The 19,223-nt window shown below is 52.0% G+C and overlaps 1 protein-coding gene across 6 annotated transcripts in view; it reads right to left on the bottom strand.

Moving 5' to 3' along the window:
• Nucleotides 1-531: 531 nt before the first annotated feature.
• HDAC4 (histone deacetylase 4) overlaps nucleotides 532-19,223 on the bottom strand; it is a 233,521-nt gene continuing 214,829 nt past the window's right edge. For all 6 annotated transcript variants that reach the window (XM_070422527.1, XM_070422531.1, XM_070422529.1 and 3 more), the window contains 5 exons: nucleotides 18,891-19,009; nucleotides 16,939-17,072; nucleotides 3,032-3,116; nucleotides 2,035-2,176; nucleotides 532-1,689 (listed from right to left, as the gene is read on the bottom strand). In XM_070422527.1, the coding sequence (XP_070278628.1) occupies nucleotides 1,650-1,689; nucleotides 2,035-2,176; nucleotides 3,032-3,116; nucleotides 16,939-17,072; nucleotides 18,891-19,009 (520 nt within the window). In that variant the 3' untranslated portion in view covers nucleotides 532-1,649. The remainder of the gene's footprint in view (nucleotides 1,690-2,034; nucleotides 2,177-3,031; nucleotides 3,117-16,938; nucleotides 17,073-18,890; nucleotides 19,010-19,223) is intronic.

A 19,223-nucleotide genomic window follows, 5' to 3' on the forward strand; every position in this document is an offset into this window, starting at 1 on the left:
TTGAAAGTTAAAAAAATGTACAAGAAGAATTTAGAAAGGAAAAAGGTTTAGACATTATTACCATTCAGAAAACTGCTAAATGGTGAGGAAAAAATGTGAAATTCACAAAACAATGCTTATTCAGGATCTTTTTGTGAAAAATTCATACAAAAATCAACAGCAAATTTATATTCCTTGCTATAAAAACTCATTAGGTACATATGTGGGTGGAGGTGTGGAACGGGAGGGGTCTGTTAGAAAATAATTAAAATGAAATACAAACGTGTGGTAGTTGCCAGTGGCGAATGTGCTGGCGATCTGAAATCGATCCAATCTGGACTTCAAACTACATGAGTTCAAACTAGATCCCTTTCCGTAAGCACCTTGGTAGCTAATTCACAAGTCGTTCGTTCCCAGGGGCCTTGACAACCTGCATTTAATATATATATATATATATATATATATATATATATATATATATATATTTCTTCTATAAATGCATTATAAATATTTTATCAAGATTTCATAAGAATCAAGTTTCTTAGCTTGGAATACAGTGGAATATATATTATACATATATATATTTATTTATACCTAAAATTTAAGCAATACTTCATGCTACTTGCTTTTAATAAAAAGCATTCCAACCGTAACACTGAAGGTGTGCCTAGGACATGCTTCACAACCAATGGAGATGCTCAATTGTTATATGATGTATGAGAAAAGAACACTTTGGATTCATTTAAAATTTGTTGGACTTCAAAAATCCCAACAGTATTTGCCACTTTTTGGGAACTACCTCCATTTTTCTTACACAGCAATAAAGCAAAATGAGGGCGGCAGATTGGCAGCCCTCTGGAGCCGCCGGCCGCGGCCTGCGCCTGCTCTCAAAGCCCTGGCCAGCACGGGGCAGCCTCCTGCCCCACAGGCACTGCTAGCCCCACCAGCCACAGGACTATCCCATCAATTCCTGCTGTTTATTTTTTTCTTAAGGCATTGTTCCTCAGACTTCAGAATACCCAGCCACAAAAATCCATCAGAGCAATAAAAAAAAGGCACAAACTTGCATCTTCCGATGGCTTTGAGAAAGCAAAGCCGGCTCCTGCAGGCTCACATTTCCATTTTTGTCCACTTTTTTTTCTTAAATGCTCATCCACTCTGTCCCCCACCCGGCTGCAAACCCCACCGCACACCGCTCTGGTTCACAGAGGCAGGCCAGAGCGATAGAAAACGTTCTCTTTAAAAAGAAAGCTACAAGATGAGTGGTTTACACGGAGACTGTGGAATTGTGGGTAATTAATCATCAAACTTTAAGCACCAGTTTTGATCAAGTTTGTTTTGTATTGTTAGATCTTTGATTTTCATGTTCTTTTCCTCGTGTCAACTGAATTGGGCAACTCTGCCACGAGTTGCCGCAGGCTTCCTCCCTCTTCGGCATCCCTCAGGGGGGCCGAGGGCGAGCCTGGTGACCTGCATGTCGGTGTCTGCTCTTCCCGGCGTCTGTCCCGGGTTCTGTGTAAGGCTGCCCTGCCCGGTGAGACCTGGGGTCTGGGCCCCTGGTGTGCCTGCGGATTCTGAGAGAACGCCTGGCAGGATGCAGAGAAACAGCAACTTTTCTTGGCGGAGCTTCAAGACAGACAGACAAACAAGAGTCGCAGCCGTGGGCACGGTTACAGGGGCGGCTCCTCTTCCATGGGCTCCTCCTCAGGCCTGTGGCAGTGCCCCAGGGGGAGGACAAAAAGGCACACAGCAGAGAAGAGAAAGGACAGACGGAGGGTTAGAGGCAGCACTGCAGGGCCTTCTCTGCCTGTCCTCCGCCCCTCTTCCTCCAACAGGACTGCTTCCCCGCTCCCCCACCCACCTCCCACCTTCAATTCCTGGCTCCTGACCAGGTGTTACTGGGCCACCTGCTCAGGGATAAATGCTGTCCCCTACACTGGAAAGACGTGTTGGATGGGGACACCTGCTCCCCATGCCCTTGAGGGCCCGTGTGGAGAAGCTCCTTCAGAACGTCCCCTCCATGCAGTGCCGCAGGCCAGGCCCTGCAGGGCTCACCTCTTCTCAGCAGGCTTCACACCTACGGACAGGGAGGCCATGGCGGTGACTGTCTCGGCTTCTTCATTCTCGCGCTTCTGGGCCTCAACCAGGGAGTAGGCCACGGTGGAGGGGAGGCGCTGCAGGGAGCGCCAGTACTGGCCTGGGCGAGAGAAGCGCTAGGTTACAGACACCACGGGACTGGGCCCAGCAGGCAGGGGCATGGGAAGACTGCCACCCAGTGTGGAGGGGGTCCCCAACTGGACCTTTCAAGACCATGGGGGTGTCCCTATGAGGCTCAGAGTAAGGGGACCCTGCAGGGAGGGCTGGGCCTGGCCCAGAGCCAGCCTCTCAGTGTTTTCTGGCACCCAGGGGTTCTCATCAGGGCAGGGGGATAGCTCAGCTCCAAGGCTAGGAGGGACCCAACAACCGTGCAGGACACACAGGTGAGACCCCTGGTTCCCACCCACCCAGAGAGACAGTCTCCACAGTGTGGGCCATCCTAAGGACCCAGGACAAACTGAGCTTTGTGACAAGGAGAGGGCACTGCCAGCTCCCTGGGTCCCAGGACCTGATGTTGGAGGGGAAGTGCTAGGAAATAGGGGGCCCTGCACTCTCCAGAGTTTGCAGGGGGGCCCTGTACCCCCCACTGAGTCTGCAGGAGGGGTGGGGTTCTCGGGCCAGGGAAGAGACCAGACCTGAGGACACAGTTCACGCCCTGGCCCCACCCTGCTAGCTGGGGGCCTGGAGCAAGTGACTTCACAGCCTCCTGGAGGCAGGCACTTTTGAGACATGAGCTGAGACACATTGTAGTGGGTTGCGGCGAGCACATGGGGGTTCAACAAGAGTCTCCAGCAGCTCATTAAATCTGGCTGAAAGCCAGGCTTGTCTTGTAGGCCCAGGAAGCAGCCGGCAGTGACATGAGAGGAGCCCAGGGCGGGGACTCGGGGCTGGGAGTCCTGTACTTTCCCTCCCACAGGAGCATTTCCCAGCTGGAGACCTGGCCCAGAGAACTTACTGTGAATCTCAATGACCTTCTCCATGGAACGAACAGCGTTGGCATTGGGTCTCTGCTGTAAAACCTTCTCTGGGAGAGGATCGAGCTGCAAAAGACGTGTGACTGTATGGTTAATATAACCCCGTGCACGTCAGGGCGGGCTGTTCACAACCAGCACTTGTGTCTTGAGCGCACTTGCCAACAGCGAGGAAACGTAACTTTAATAGCCAGATGTGGGCTTCGGATTTATCACATAAACTTTTACAAAAGTAAACTTATTTTCCTTAGGGCACTTTTCTTAGGAAACTCTCAGGGATGCTTGTGGTCCTCAGGTCGCAGGGCCACAGACGGTGTCCGGGAGCGGCTAGTGGGACATCAGCATGAGATCAGGGGAACAACTACCACTTTTTGGAAACATCACTTTCACATTCCTGGTATTTTAAATAAAAATGCTTGACTACTCCCTGGCCATGGTTTTCTTCTAATAATAGGGGAAAAGGTAAATGGAAGAAAAGTATTGAGCAGAACAGAAGGAACCTCTGCTCTAGTCGATTCCCTAAGTGCTGGCTGCAGGTAGCGGAACCCACGCAAAGTCAGAGGGCCACAGGGCAAACCAGAGTGGCTGCAACAGAGCATGAAAACACAATGATTAAAAAAACTTTAAATAACTGGATAAGCCTCCAAACGCTGGAGAGACCTGGGGGCTCGGTAGAAGCTGGAACCCACCGAGACACACTGGGGACAGGTGGGGCCGGAATGCCTGGAGCCCTAGGATGAGCCAGGGAGGGCAGACGCACAGAGGCGTGCTTGCAGAGACCGCTGTAAGCAGTTTTGTTCTTAGCCTTGGCTCTGGGCAAAAGCTCAGAACGAAGGCACCCGAGACTCTGCTGGGTCCTAAACACTGAGCGTGCAGACCTGCACTTGTAGTGGTGGTTCCGTGACATGGCACAGCAACTGTCCATCCTCCATGGGCACTTGGCCCCGAGGTTGCCAATCAGCGCTGCCAGCTCAGTTCCAAGGAGCATACCCTCCCAATCATGAAGCACAGAAGCCAGCAAACTGCACTTGGGCCAGGAGAAGCAATCTCGGTCTCTAATACCACCCTCCAATGAAAGGAATTGGCTCCCTGGAGACACGGCTCTTCCAGGGCAGCGGGGAGAACACGGAGGAGCCGACCACGGAGGAGCCTGGGCGTCTCCCAGTGCAGAGTACAAAAGAGCACAAAGACAGACGTCGGGGCCTGTCCGAGGGACACACAGGGCCAGCAGGAAACAGAATACAAGATGCAGGACTGAATCATAATCCTGAGTCTGCCATGAACAGCCACGAGTGAACTCTGACATAAACAAGTGACTGAGTACACAGCCCTCCCCATGACAGAGCTGACACCTCCCACCTCCCCAAAGCACGTGCGGGCTGCACACGTGACTTCCAGCAAAGGACCTTTACGTGGGGACATACACTGACAAGCCCACTGTCGCCAGGCCCTCAAGGTGACCTTCAGCAGAGGAGCCACGTGGACAGCAAGTGTAGAGAAGGGCACTGGACCCCTGAGGTTTTGCTCCCCCCCCACCCCTCAATCATGAGGGAAAAACCGGACAAACATAAATGGAGGGACACTCTATGAAACACCTGACCAGCACCCCCCAAACTGTGGTGGTCGTGAGAACAATGAAAGACTGGGAAGCTGTCACAGCCGAGGAGACTCAGGCGACAGGACGGCAGGGCCACTGCGGGGCCGGAAACAGAGGACGGTCAGGAAAACCGAGCGAGCCTCAGTGTGTCCCTCGCTTTAGCTAACGGCAGTGTGCCAGGGCTGGCTCCCAGGCAGGGACCTTGTCCCACACTGAGCTAAGATGGTGACAACAGAGGAAGCTGTCTGAGACACGTATGCTAACGCTGCTACTTCTGAGTCAATCGAAAGGCAACCAAAATCACAGCTCAGCTCCTCGGAGACGGCAGCCATTGAAATGACCAGTTCAAGCTATAAAGCAAGCATGGAAGCAACAACCGCAGAAACGGTCAGATGCAGCCCGGAGGCAGGGACGTGGAAACGGGAACAGGTGCTGACCTCCTCAAGTCCCCGAGGGAGTGGCAGGCATCAATCAGCATAGGTGCCCACACTGAGGGTGTCCTGGCAGACCATTGGCACATTGGATCGAACCTGCAGAAAATTCTGCAAGCAACTGGAGAAAACAATCGTCAGAGGAGCAGCACCAGCCAGACGGCGCTCGCTTCATGGCAGAGGAGCAGGAAGACAGTGGTGTGACCTCTTCCACGCCGAGAGAGTGACTCGCTGAGTGACAGTGAGGGCGAAACAAAGACTAAAACAACACGCTGGGAAGGTTCGCACACAGTGTCTCCCACGGGAAACTCTGGGCTGTGCTGAAGGCAGAATGAAAATGACCCAGTGGCCTGAGAAATGAGGAGGCATGAGGAGCAAAGAGAACAGCACAGGTGCAGGATGGGCAAGTGAATAGGCTGCATGGTGCAGTGATAGTGACATCTACTCAGTGAGAATAAAGAAAAGAGGGAGCGGGAAAGGAATACTCGTCATGACTGCACAGAACCGGAGCAGCTGGGCTGCCCACTTACAGACAGACATACCAAACACTAGGCACACGTAGGTGTCTGATGAGCCAGTCATGTGTTATGAGCATGTTCATCTGGGTGCCCTGCATTTAATCTCTGATGTCCCCTGTAGCCAGAGCAGCCCACACCGACTGCACAGGGAAGGGTGAGGTTACTGACCGAGTCAAGGGCACACACTAACATTTTTAAGGATCATGACTGAGAGAATTTGGTTGGCTGTAACTTCCCACTCAGGAGAGAGGACAAATGGAGTTGGGAAACCCTCCGCTGTGTTGAGAACAGGCACGAAGAGAAAAGAGAGCCAAGGAAAGGGGCAAATAGCATAGAATCAGATGGCGGGAATGAATCTGAACAAACCAAACAACACGCACTCAAACCAAGGGTCATAAAGGTATAAAGGTAACAGGACCCCTGCCTCATGCTGGGTACAAAAGACATCGGACAGGGGAGGCTCCATGGCCAGGAGACCCGGTGCTCTGCAAAACCCGTGAGAGGAGGCTGGCGTGACGCCTACAGCACTGGGCATGACGGATTTAACTGGCACAAAGGTCACTGTGTGATGATAAAAAACTCAATTCATCAAAAGGATATAAAGATTTAAAATTTGGACATATTTAGCAAAATTGTTTTAAAGTGTATGAGGTAAACTTGGCAGACCTAAAAGGAAATATGGGTAAATGTTCCATCACAGTGGGAGACTTTGACTTCTTAGATGGAGCAAACTAAAATGTGGGCAACACAATTAGCAAGCTTGGCTTAATGGACATAAAGAAATACATTTTAAAGGAAAAAAAAGATACTGTAGCTGAAGGTTTATTCTTTGAAATTATCCATTAAATTGACAAGTGCAGCAGGAGTAATGGAGAAACTAGAGAGGCACAAACAGAGTGAAGAGTACCAGGCCCCAGATACAGCAGACATGAAAGGACAGTAAGAGATACTGTCGGAAACCTGGATGGAGGAGTAAATTATTGGTAAAATGTAACTTTCCAAAATTAACTCAAGAAGGAACAGAAAACCTCAATGGATGACCAAAGCCACTAAATGATTTTTCAAATCATCTAAAATCTTCACCCAAAGGAAACCCAGGGCCCAGGCGAGCCGTCCCAGTCAAGGAACAGAACAGACTATTCTGATCCTACACACACTCTTCCAGAGACAGAAAAAGAGGGGACTTCTACTGTCCACCTACCCATCCTTCCCACATATGTAGATACCCTTCCCTCCATTCCCCCACCCACCCCTCCCATCCATCCATTCAACCCCTGTCCGTCCTTCCAAACATGGCCTAATATAAAAAAACAAACAGGAAAAGTCATGATCTCCATGAGAAGTGTGGGGCGAGGTTACGGTGTTTTGGCCAGGTTCAAGCCTCGGACTAATGAAAGGACAGGGTCCTCTCATTGCCACGTGCAAGTCCCAGCTGGAGGGCAGGGTCCTCCCAGCACAATTATAGCCAATGGCTGTGGTTGTAAGCTTGAACCCATGGCCCGAACACGTGGCCCCGCGTGCCTTGTGTTAGAGTTCAGGTGCATGTAGTTGAGTGAGGTTGAAACTCACGAAAATGCTGTAAACAACGTGATCACGCCCCTGCTTTGCCTGGTGGCATCTGCTATAAAATAAAGACACGGCTTGTGGGCGCTGGCGTTGTCTCATCAGGGAGGCAGCGTCCCACTGAGACCCAGCTTACATTCTCTTGTCTGTCTTTTCCTTAATCCTTTCACCCCCCCCCCCCCACCACCCCCCAAATGGCATCCGAACACGCCTGAGTTCGGGGGAATTTAAAAAGGTGGTCAGGCGAAAGGAGGCTCCAAAGGCGCGCGCATAAGGTAAGCTCGAAAGTAAAAAGAAAGTAAGCTTCAAGAGCAAAAGTGAGATAAGGCCAAAAAACAAAAAGGTAGGGAGCCGAAGTGTGGTAAATATTAGCTCGGAGTAAAACTTGGGAAATTCAGAAAGTAAGTAGAAATAATTGAAGCATTTCTAAGGTAGAAATAAGCGGAAGCAACTTAAAGATTGCTATATAGCCGAAGGCCCAGAGAAGATTTCTAGTTCTATCTTCAGTTTGTGGTCTATGATTCGGGACTACTTGGAGCCCCTTCCCGAGGGGGGATGGAAGAATGTGGCAGGAGATGTAAGACAAATGGTAGAAAGTGACTAGAGGCTGCCGATTCCACTTAATACCTTCGGCACCTCCATTACCTCCTCCAGTCCATGGGGCTACCATTCCTATGGGGGAAAGCCCTCTGGATAAGGTGCTTCCTCCCAAAAAAGGAGAATTGGAGGAGGCAGAGAGGGAACAATGCAGGCAGGACTGGGATGATGGGGGTCTAAGACAAGCCTTTGGAAAGCTCACTGTTACTTCTAAGCCTCTCCAGTCGCCTTCTAGGCAAGCAAGAAAAAGAGTGGGATCTCTGTCTTTACTCCAGTGGTCTCTGTATGAGGATAGGCCGGCTGGGGAAGACACTTCAGGATTTAGTAGCCAATCGTACTCTTAAAATGCAATTACTAAAACAAAAAGGGGGAGAAGAGGTTGTTTGTGTCTTTCCAGAAGGAGCAGTGCAGCCAATTTGGGTGCCAGAACGATATGTGCGACACCACAATGGACCCAGAGAAGCTCCTTGTCCCTCTGTTCAAGAGACTGAGAGTTGCCCCGATGACAGCAAAGAAGAAGCTAACAACTGAGGCCCAGCAAATAGCAGAAAAGAAAGGAGTGGAAGCTACTCCTTCAGCCATGTTTATGACTATGTTAGCATAGAGAAATAAATGCAGTAGAAATAGAGAAATAAGTAGAAAGAAGCTGTAGAAATAGAGAAATAAGCAGGGGTTGCAACCCAGGAAAGGTTTGGGCAAGGGCAGCCAAACCTACCTATTGTTCATAGTTAGAGGTAGAGAAATAAGTAAAAAATAAGTGGTAGGAAATAAGCTGTAGAAATAGAGAAATAAGTAGAAATAAGCGGTAGAAAGCAAGCAGCAAGAAGCAAGCGGTAGAAAATAGGCGGTAGAAAATAAGTAATTAGGAGGTACAAAATAAGGTAGAAATCTCCTAGGTTTGTTTAAGCCACTGTAAAGCAGAAGATGGCTGTGGTGGATGATGTTCAAGGAAGTAATTTTTATTTTAGACCTAGATTGTAAGCTCGTGCGGCAGTTGCATTGTTTCTAGGCTTTGGTTATCTTTGCTTGTGCGACAAGATGGCTCCCTGGGACTTTGGGCCTGTGTGAGACGCCAGACTCAGAGTGGGAAGTCTCCAGCTACCGAGCGTTGCTCGTTTCCATGCAGCAGCAGCTAAAGAAAGAAGCTGAGAAGGGACCAGACTTCCACCGGCGTGGACAGGGCTGATTTGACTAGGACTGGTGAGGACTCAGTGCCGAGGTCAACCGTCCAAACAGCCTGAGACAGGGGACTAGTTTTGCATCAGCGGCATTTTACTACGCTAGTGGCCAAGATATCAGCATGGAGTCAGCTGAAGAAGATGGCGACTGAGGCCAAGCAGATGTTAGAAAAGCAAGTGGAAGCTATGCTAGCATTGGTGAACTGTCAGTTTTCTGTAAAATCTTGCGGAGCTAAATCTAAGGACTCTGGGTGGAATGTCCTAAAAATGTTGACATGTTTGTAGCTTGATTTTGCATTGATATTGCTTTGTTATTAGCCAGAGTTTTGTTCTCTCTTAACATTGCTGTTTATGGTTTTGTTAATAGCCAGAAGTTTGCTGTGATATTTTGATGATGCTGAATAATTTAGAGTTTTTTGGATAATGTAAATAGGCGTGTTTAAAAAACAAAAGTAAAGGGGGAGATGTGGGGCACGGTTACGGTGTTTTGGCCAGGTTTAAGCCTCGGACTAATGAAAGGACAGGGTCCTCTCATTGCCACGTGCAAGTCCCAGCTGGAGGGCAGGGTCCTCCCAGCACAATTATAGCCAATGGCTGTGGTTGTAAGCTTGAACCTATGGTCCAAACACGTAGCCCTATGTGCCTTGTGCTAGAGTTCAGGTGCATGTAGTTAAGTGAGGTTGGAGCTCACGAGAATGCTGTAAACAACGTGATCACGCCCCTACTTTGCCTCGTGGCATCTGCTATAAAATAAAGACACGGCTTGTGGGCGCTGGCGTTGTCTCCTCATCAGGGAGGCAGCGTCCCACCGAGACCCAGCTATTATTCTCCTGTCTTTTCCTTAATCCTTTCACCCCCCCACTCGGGATCACCCTTGCTTGTGCAGTCACAGAGAAGAGAAGCCTGAGGGGCCCTGCATGAGAAGATGCTCAGTCCCGGGGCGACGAGATGACCATCCACCTGGCTGGCTCCAGTGCTGTTTCGCCCATCACGTTGGCGGAAGTCAAGCGTGGGGATGCCAGTGTTGCTGAGGTTCGTCACCCACTGCTGCGGGGGCTGTGCGCCTAACACTGACTTCACCTTCCAAAGGTGAGCAAGGCCGCTTCCTGGGAGCACGGCTCCCTCTGCTGGCGTTTACCTCAGAGGCACAGGTGAGCACTGTATGGGCTGCGGTGGCTGTAACCACCAAAGGCCTCCACCAGGGAGAGGAGCAGTGTCCCCAGGACACTGGCCCTTTGTTGAGAGATGAGGAGCAGGGCCCCAGGCCTCTTGCTGGACATGAAGCTCCAGGAGAAAACAAGCCGTTGAGATTTTGAGGTCGCTATTCAGTACAGCCTATGGTGTCCCAATCATTAGGTGCCAACTTTAATATTTTGCTAGAATCTTGTTTTACCAGTGTTTTAAAAGTAACGCATTGTATAAGTTATCAGTCATTCTGAAGCAGAGGGGTGCATGTGCATACACGGGAGGAAGTTACTACTGCTGTTACTCCATCTCCAGTTGGTTCCCCACGCCACTCTCCCCAGTGGGACCAATACAATGGTGGTGGCTAGCCCTCCAGGGTTATGTAAGTCACCTCCTCCCGTCACCCTCAGCCTCGTCATGTCTTAGCCCTGTGACATGTCACGCCGGCCGGCACCCCTTCCATCCCCATCCCCGAGCATTAGTGCAGCACCTGAGGCTCACTGTCTCTCTGTCCCCAGCACCTGGCAAGGCGTCTGGGGGTGGAGCTCTCACTCGCTTGTGAAGTAAGGCATGAGCCATGAAGAAGGGTCTTGTCCTGAGCTCACATCCCTCTGCCATGTGAAGTTACGTGGAATTAAGGGGAAAGAACGGGAGCGATCTAGCGGGAGAGTGATCAGGGCCCTCGGCTGCATCTCTGGCTTCTCTGGAGACCTGGGCAGTGGACAGAGGTGCTGCCTGCGTGTGAAGGATAGAAGGAAACAAACTCAGGCCAGCATCAAAGGCAGAGACTGGGTGTGTTTCTACTGGTTTCATTGAATAACAAAGGGAAGGTAAAAGGGCGATTGTGGACCTGGGTTTTTAAGGCAAGGCCACTATGCATAAGTGGAATAAAGCCTGAGTGATGAGATGCTACTGGCTTGTACTGAACCAATTCTTTCCACGAGCCTTTATAGGCGCCTCTTAGCGCCAGGCTCTGCTCCACCACCAGAGATACTGACTGCTTCTCGCCTGGACTTAAGAAAAAGGGGCCAGGAAGAGGGGACTCACCCCTCAAAGTATTACCCTAAGTCTGACAACACTGGTGGCTCAGAGGGTTCTCTGCAGCACCTTTGCCTGCTCCCATCTTCCTGTGGCTGCTTTCAGAGGGGCCTCCTAGGCCCAGTTCTATGCTGCCAGCCTGGTCCTTCCACCCACCTGTGGCTCCAGTTCCCTCTTTATGTCCATGGCCCCCCCCCCCCCCCCCCCCACATCCCTGCTGCCCCGAGCACTTCCACAGCCGCACGGGAACCCCACAGCTACCTGTCAGGCCCAGTGGTGACACTACCAGACCTGTCCCTCTACATAGTTACTTCAGGGTGACTTGAGGAATGGGCGGTGAATCCTCCACCGAGTCAGCACCAGGTGGCCCAGGAAAGCTGGTAACAAGTTGGTAACCTGTTCTCATGTTGGTTTAACAATTTTTAAAAAGCAAAAATAAATCATAAGAGAATAACCCGAATTCCTTCTTAGAAAAGGTTAAAGGCTTGAGACTTGGTAAACAGCAGAGTAAGGAAGTACATCTGTGGTGACAGCACCCTTCCCCCTAAACGGGGGCCAGCTGGGCAGGCTGCCCAGCCCTCCCCACCTGCTGCCTCAGGCCCTCATGTGAAAAAAACCCTGCCTGGCTGGGGAGGACACAGAGTGCATGTGCCAGGATGACACCAGAAAGAGGCTAGTTTTTCCTTTTTTTAACACTCCGGTGTGGGGTGAATTTCCTGCCAAAATATAAGATGGCGCGGGCAATTATTTAGGTTTCCCGCGCAAAATCAGGGATTTTTATGATACCTATTACCCCAATGGGTATGAAACGGTTCGCATACGCAGGTAGGTATCTTTGTGAACGGCAAACAAACAAATATTTGGTAATACGCAGTTACAATCGGCCCGAGTTTACACGTTTCCCGCACTCCACCGCAAATCTATATGAACCGAGTTAAGACGGCTCCCGCGGAGTACGCGCAATTCACGCGAGCCGACTTAACTCGTTTCCCCCACTCCAAGTGTTAAAATGTTTTTTATTGATTTCAGAGAGGGAGAGGGAGAAATAGAAACATCAGTGATGAGAATCACCGATTGGCTGTCCCCTGCACCCCCCCCTCCCCCCGCCACTGGGAATCAAGTCCACAGCCCGGGCATGTGCCCTTGACTGGGAAATCAAACCGTGACCTGGATCATGGGTTGATGTTCAACCACTGAGCAACACTGGCTGGGATCTTTTTCTTTTTTAAAAATGTTTGTTTTTTAGAGAGAGAGGAAAGAGAGATAGAAACACGGATTGGCTGCCTCCTGTACACCTGTTGGGGATTGAGCCCACAACCTGAGCACATGCCTGACGGGGTATCAAACCAAAGACCTCTTGGTGCATGGGTCGATGCCCGACCGTGAGCGACATTGGCTGGGAGAGGCTAGTTTCTTGGGAGACCTGTGGGAGAGGCCCCGGCCCGCTCTTCCTAGGAGGTCCTGTCACCTGCAGAGTGGCAGGGTGATGCCTTCCGGGGTGAGTGCACCCCTTCCCCATTCTTTCTCTCTGGGAGATTTGGGGCATGTGTTTCAGAGAACACGAAGCCCACACTCCCAATCAGCTCAGGCTTGGAGGCCTCAGCTGCTGTGCCTGGAAACTAGGCCAGTGGGTGACATGCCACCCTAACATGCTGGAGACGCTGGTATGCCATGTGGCGGCTCTTCTTCAGTAACCAAATGCTCAGAAAGCCCCCATCACTCCCTCCCTGAGTAGGGGAAAAGGTGTGGCGAGAACAGTGCTGTGTCCTTAGACTGACCTAGGGCCAGCGAAACTCATCTCCCCCTCATGCTCCAGTCTGGCTTTCTGGCTCTCCTGTCTCATATTTTTATAGGTGCCAAATCCTCTAGGAAGAGAATGAGGTATGAAAATAAAATCAGCCCGGCTGGCGTGGCTCAGTGGTTGAGCATCGACCTATAGGAGGTTGGATTCCTAGTCAAGGCACATGCCTGGGTTACGGGCTCGATCCCCAGTGGAGGGTATGAAGGAGGCAGCTGATCAATGATTCTTTCTCATCACTAATGGTTCTCTCTTTCCTTCTCCATTTCTCTCTGAAAAAAAAAAAAAATCAGTCACCAAAGCTGAGTGCTGTGAACACAGGAGTTTCTTGCTGCCAGGGACCCACAGTGGGAGCTTGGCAGTCAGTGCTGGGCATACTGAACCTGCTGAGCAAGCAAGGACAGGGCCCAAGATGGCATCCTACTCTTGACTGTGAGCTACCCTTTTGCTGAGCTAGGTGGCTGGCAACTAGTATGCCTTTCTTACCCATTTTACAAAGGAGGCCCGGGGGGGGGGGGGGGGGGGGGCGGCGCCAACTGTCACTGTTTCCCTACATCCTGCTGTGACAATGACCAGGGTGAGGAGGATGGTCTGTGTGTGGGCACAGCTCCTTCACCTTTGAAGGACGGGCGAGGGCCCACCTTCCGAGTGTTGCTAGCAAGGACTCAGGAGACTGGACAGACAGGAGGCATGCACTGCCCTAAAGCAAACACACATGCACTGGGGCCTGTGCCCCTCACATGGGCCTGCACACAGCTGAAACTATGGCTACTGCTGGCAGGAGGTGACCCTGGCCAGGAGTGTGAGCATGTGTAAGCATGACTGTGAGCATGTGTAAACATGATTGTGAGTGTAAGTATGGCTGAGTGTGAGTGCAAGCATGACTGCAAGCATGTGCATTTGTAAGCATGACTGTGATGTGTAAACATGACTGCGAGTGTGTGTATGCATGATTGTGTGAGCATGTGCAAATATGCCTGTGAGTGTGAGTGTATGAGCGTGTGTGAGTGAGGGGGAGATGGCCGACTAAAAGCAGATAACCGGCTCCCAGACTGAGTGGACTCAGTGTCTGTCTCTGTGTCTGCCTCTCACACACACAGCTGTTTTTAATCACTGTTTTGTCACAGCCACACCTTTCCCAAAGTGTAACAACACAGTTGCTAAATTTCTAGTGAAAGCCTTTTCTCCCAACACTGCGGCTCCACCTCATCCTCTGTGAACTCCTTCACTGATCTCGGAGTTGGGTTGAATGAAATGATGGCATTGATCCCTGCTATGCCACATGATTAACCAGAAAATTGGCCCGAACCAAACGCTGCCTTTGGGGTGACATGAGAAATGATGGTCCCTCACTGCTCATTTCAGCCCTCCACCTGCTGGACTCCCTATACCTCCGTTTACACTGCTCCTGCAAAACGTTTGAGTTTTCACAGTCAGTTGTCACCAGTAGTTGCAAGTAAAGCCAAAACTGTTCAATAAAATGGCTCTTGGGAGCAATGTGGGCCTCGGCACAGTGCTGGTCTCCTATCGTAGGCTGTGCTCTTGCCTCTCCCCTGCCTCTCTCCCCACCAGGTGGCTATGTTGGCCACAGCTGGCTGCCCGTTGTGTGCACCAAGTCGTCCAACACGCCGTACATCAATCCACTTCAAAGGCCGCAGGGCAGAGAAGTGGGGCTCCGTCCAACTTTCTTGCATCAAAAATATTTTTAAGAGACCTTGATAAACCAGTGTTTCCTGCTTTTTGATGTGTGTAAGTAAAGGAACATTTTCTTGTCAGAAGAGTGAAGCAGGAAAAAGGGACAGGCCCTAGTTGAAAGCTCAGTTCTCTATTGTTATTTTAAAATAACTCAAAGAATCAAAAAGGTTTGGGATGGTTTAAATACATAAGTCAGTTGCCTTTTAACTTTAGCTAGAAAGGGAGAAGATTGTTTTATGTGAAGAAAGGCTAGGTGAAATTCTATGAGCACTTTAAAAAGCACACTGGCATTTTATTTGGGAATGTTCAAGCATATCGCTAACCCGCTGACCAGACATGGATGCCACCAGGACCTTTGATCTGCTTGTGACCTGGCTTAAAATGAACACCATCCACAACAAGCAAGGGGGCCGGGGAGTGGGGGCTGGCTGGAGCGTCATAGGGCCTGCACGGAGCTGGGACCACACTACTGTCTCCTCCAGCCTGAGCACCTCCACCACAACTGCAGCCCCAGGAAGCATGCTGGATATGGGGCCACACCTCTGTTCCCTGAGCCCAGCAGAGGGTTATAGAATGGGTTCAGGATCCCCCCACCCCAAGGATGGTGCTCACTCAGTCCACCCTCCTTAGGACTGGCCCTTGAGAGGGGCAGACAGAGCTATGGCCTTCCTCCCAGGTGCCCACTTCCCAAGGCACCTGGCCTGGCTCTCCTCTGCAGGCCATCTTACAGGGAGGACACACACAGCTTCCTGTGGACCCAAGCCCACATCAGGTTATTGTCACTCAGCTGGGCTGGGGCCCGGACCTGGGTGATACCTCACCTTTGCTTCCACATGCCACCTGTCATCTCTGTCCCTCCTGAGCCTGGCAGGACACTGGCCATACCCCTCCTCCTCCTGCCTGCAGCCTACCTTCTGTCAGTTCATGCAAGTCACAGGGAATAACGCGGACTGGGAACAGCTCGAGGACAGAGTGCTACCTCACATCACAGGAGACCTCTCTGCAACTGGCCATCTCCCCAGTGTGGCAGATGCAGTGAAGTTCAACATGGAGCTTGGAGCACCTGCTCGGAGCCCCACTCTGCATCTCCCCACATGCCTTATGGGCCCTGTCAGCTGTGTTTCGGGGGGAGTGGGGTGGGTGGGTCTAAGAGGGTAGCCTCAGGACCGGCCAGGGTGGGCTCCCAGTGACTGCCTCCGGGGGGAGGCCTCTCAGGCACTCAGCCCCACAGGCCAGAAGCTGGGGACAGAGCCCCACTGAGCAATGAACTTATGAGGGTGCCGCACCCAAGATGGGCCTTAACAGGAGCCTTGCGCTCTTGGTGTTGACCAGCAGGAGGGCAGCTGCAGAGATGACGGCCCCTGACTGAACACCTGGTAGCCCTGACCCGACTGAGGAGTGTGCTCAGTCACCGTGTCTGATGGGTGAAGGAGATGAGTCCCAGGGGACGGGACGGCATGAGAGCAGGGGCCCTGGCACCTCTCTGTGTGGTTGGGCCTCTAATCTAGGGCACTCACCGGAGCTCCCCAAACACCAGCCAGCTCATCTCTAGGACCCATGTGTGACGTTCAAAGCAACAAGAGAAACTACACTAGGGGGATCCTGAACCTGCTCCATGAACCTCTGATGGGCTCAGGGGACAGAGGTGTGGCCCCATATCCAAAGGTCTGTGGGTGAATTTAAGGTTTCAGGAAGTGTGGCCACTCAGCGGGCTGGACATCCCTGAAGGCATCCCTCCCACCACCCTGCCCTCCCCTGGCCCACGTTGGCCTGGAGTGCAGCTCTCCCCGTGGCTCTCCTCCAACCTCGAAAGTTGCCTCCCCTGGTCCAGATCCTTGAGCCCCTTTGGTCCAGCTACTGCGTCTCCCTGACTGTGTCCTGGGCCTTAATGGGGACACTGCAGAGCCCGACCTGGTGTCTGTGAGCCCGGGAGGCAGAGGCCTCTCACTCAGGGCCCGAGACTCTCAGAGACGCCACTCCTGGAACCTGCCTTAGAACCTCTGAAGGAGGAAACTGACAGTCCTCTCCAGGTGACTCACACATGAAGGTGAGCCCCTTCAAAACACAGGACCCTGAACCATCTTTTTAAGAGGAAGGGTTCTTGATGATCCTTTTGCTCACCTCCTTGTGGCCATAATCAAGCAGTTTTGTCAGATGTGTTGCCTGAGTGGGGGTGGGGGGGACATCAAAAACCGAGTGGGAAGCAAGTGAAGTGGCCCATACACTGGGTCTGGGTCTGAGTCTGGGTCTGGAGCCTGCATGCAGCAGCCATGGGTCTCCAGTCCTCCTACCTCGTTTCCCAGCAAAGCAGAAACACATGCTTCCGAGGCGTCACAAATGGCCGTGAGGTCGTGGCCCCCCTCCAGGGCCAGAACTATCCGGCCGCCAGCCAAGCCCATCAGCTGCTTCGTCAGGTACCCGAAACCTGCAACGGGAAAAGGGAGATACAAGTAGAGGACAGGGCGGGTGCAGGGCCGACGCTGGCAGCAGATCAAAGCGTCCAGAAGTGCATTACATCACATTACAGACCCAGGGGGCTGGCACACCGCGGCTCATAATGGAAGCCAGGTTCGATCGCAATAAATTCATCGAGGAATTCGGTTTGGGATCCTGTTTGATCTGTGTGAGAGCAGGAATTACGGTTTCAGTGCTTTGATTTCATAATGTTGCAAATCACCTCGCTTGGGGGATGGGGATGGGCCCCCAGGCTTTCTCACATGGGGACCAGAGGCCAGGAGACAGGGCGCCTGGAGCAGGGCAGCTGTGGGCAGCCTCGGAGGCATGGCCATGTCCATCCCTGAGGCCAGGGGTTCTGGTTAGGGGGTGTGCTGGGCACACGCATGAACACACACTCCGGCACACACATCAATGCTGCGTGTGCCCCTCTAGGACTCTGACATCCCTGTCTGGCTTTCATCAATAGCCATGTTCCCTCTGTTGCACCCACGTCACCCTCCCACAGGCAGAAACGCCTGATGGGTAATGATAATTACCACCCTTGGCCAGAACAGCCTGACATTTATTAAAGAGCCTGTGAAAACCATGCCATACTGGTCAGCAGCCCCAGTGCCAGGTGGCCATCGGCAGACCCGGCCCCACGCTGGCAGCCGTGGGCACTGTAACCTCCTAAAGTCCTGGTTTGTCTCTGATGGAAACAGGGACATAGGCTCCAGGCTGCTTGGTCACTTCCTCGCCACTAAACCACACTGCCCGGGTTCAGGTGGATCTGAGGGGTCCCACATTGGAGCACGGCTACGCCAGCATAGCCCTTGGTTTAACCTCTTTCTTCTCTGGTGACCCACACTCTCCCTGTGGGAGGGGAGAGACAACAGGCTCTCTTTGGCCATCTGCACCCATGGGGTCGGCACAAGGGGCCCCCAGAGTGTCCTGGGAGAGTCCCAGGACCTAGATTTCTGTGACCACCACAGCGGAGGGGTGGGAGGGGGGAGGGTGGTGGCCAGGCAGGGGTGGGGGTGCCCAGGGCCTTTCTGTGGACCGAGGTTCCACGCCAGTAGGTCTCTGATGTGACTTGCTGTGACGGCATAAGCAGAGGCCTCACCCTCGTGGGAAGGCAATTTTCACAGGACTCCGTCCCATAACGAAAGCAGGGCCTTCATCTAATGCAGTGGTTCTCAACCTTCTGGCCCTTTAAATACAGTTCCTCATGTTGTGACCCAACCATAAAATTATTTTCGTTGCTACTTCATAACTGTAATGTTGCTACTGTTATGAATCGTAATGTAAATATCTGATATGCAGGACGGTCTTAGGCGACCCCTGTGAAAGGGTCGTTCGACCGCCAAAGGGGTCGAGACCCATAGGTTGAGAACCGCTGATCTAATGCAAATCCTTAGACGAGCCCATAATCTGGGGCTCCCTGCTCCCTCCAAATCTGAACTGAACCTGCTCTCAGCTACCCCCCTCACAGGCTTTAGGGTCTATTCCTGCCCTCAATGTGGGCGACCACACCAGTTCTCAGTCGAACTGGAGACCTGGCCCCTAGAGTGGCCTGTATGCTCCCAGCTGAGCACAAGCCCCCCAGGTTAGCACTGTGAGTTGCATGACCTTCAGTGAGGAGTGCCTGCGGCCTCCTGGTCCACACCATCCTGCTGCCTCCATTGGTTTTCTGGGGCTGCCCACACTGTCACATCTCTAGAAATGTCATTGAAGGGGAGATGTGAGACACAGCACAGCTGGCCACAGAGACAGCAGGTCCCGTTAAGCTCCTGAAAACCGGACTTACATTTGGCAGAGAGGTTGTAGCCGCCCAGAGGTGTGGGGTGGCCCTCCACGGCGTCGAAGCCTGCTGACACCAGCACCACATCTGGGGCAAACTCGTTTGCGATTGGCATGACCACCATTCTGCAAAGGGTAGGAGAAGGCAACACTGAGGCAGCGAGGACACAGATGGGGAGGGCTGCTTGGTCACTGAATGTGCCTGCCACAGTTCCCCTCAAGGTTAGTGGGCCGAGGGCTCCCATGGAAGCTGGGATCTGACAGCTGATAGATTTCACAATCTAAAAAGTCCAAACCAACAAGGCCCTGTACGAATGCTTAGGGCGAGCTACGCACTGGT

The sequence above is a fragment of the Myotis yumanensis genome, unplaced genomic scaffold, assembly GCF_028538775.1.
Source record: "Myotis yumanensis isolate MYYU_CA2020_CCGP unplaced genomic scaffold, mMyoYum1.0.hap1 SCAF_8, whole genome shotgun sequence".
NCBI lineage: Eukaryota > Metazoa > Chordata > Mammalia > Chiroptera > Vespertilionidae > Myotis > Myotis yumanensis.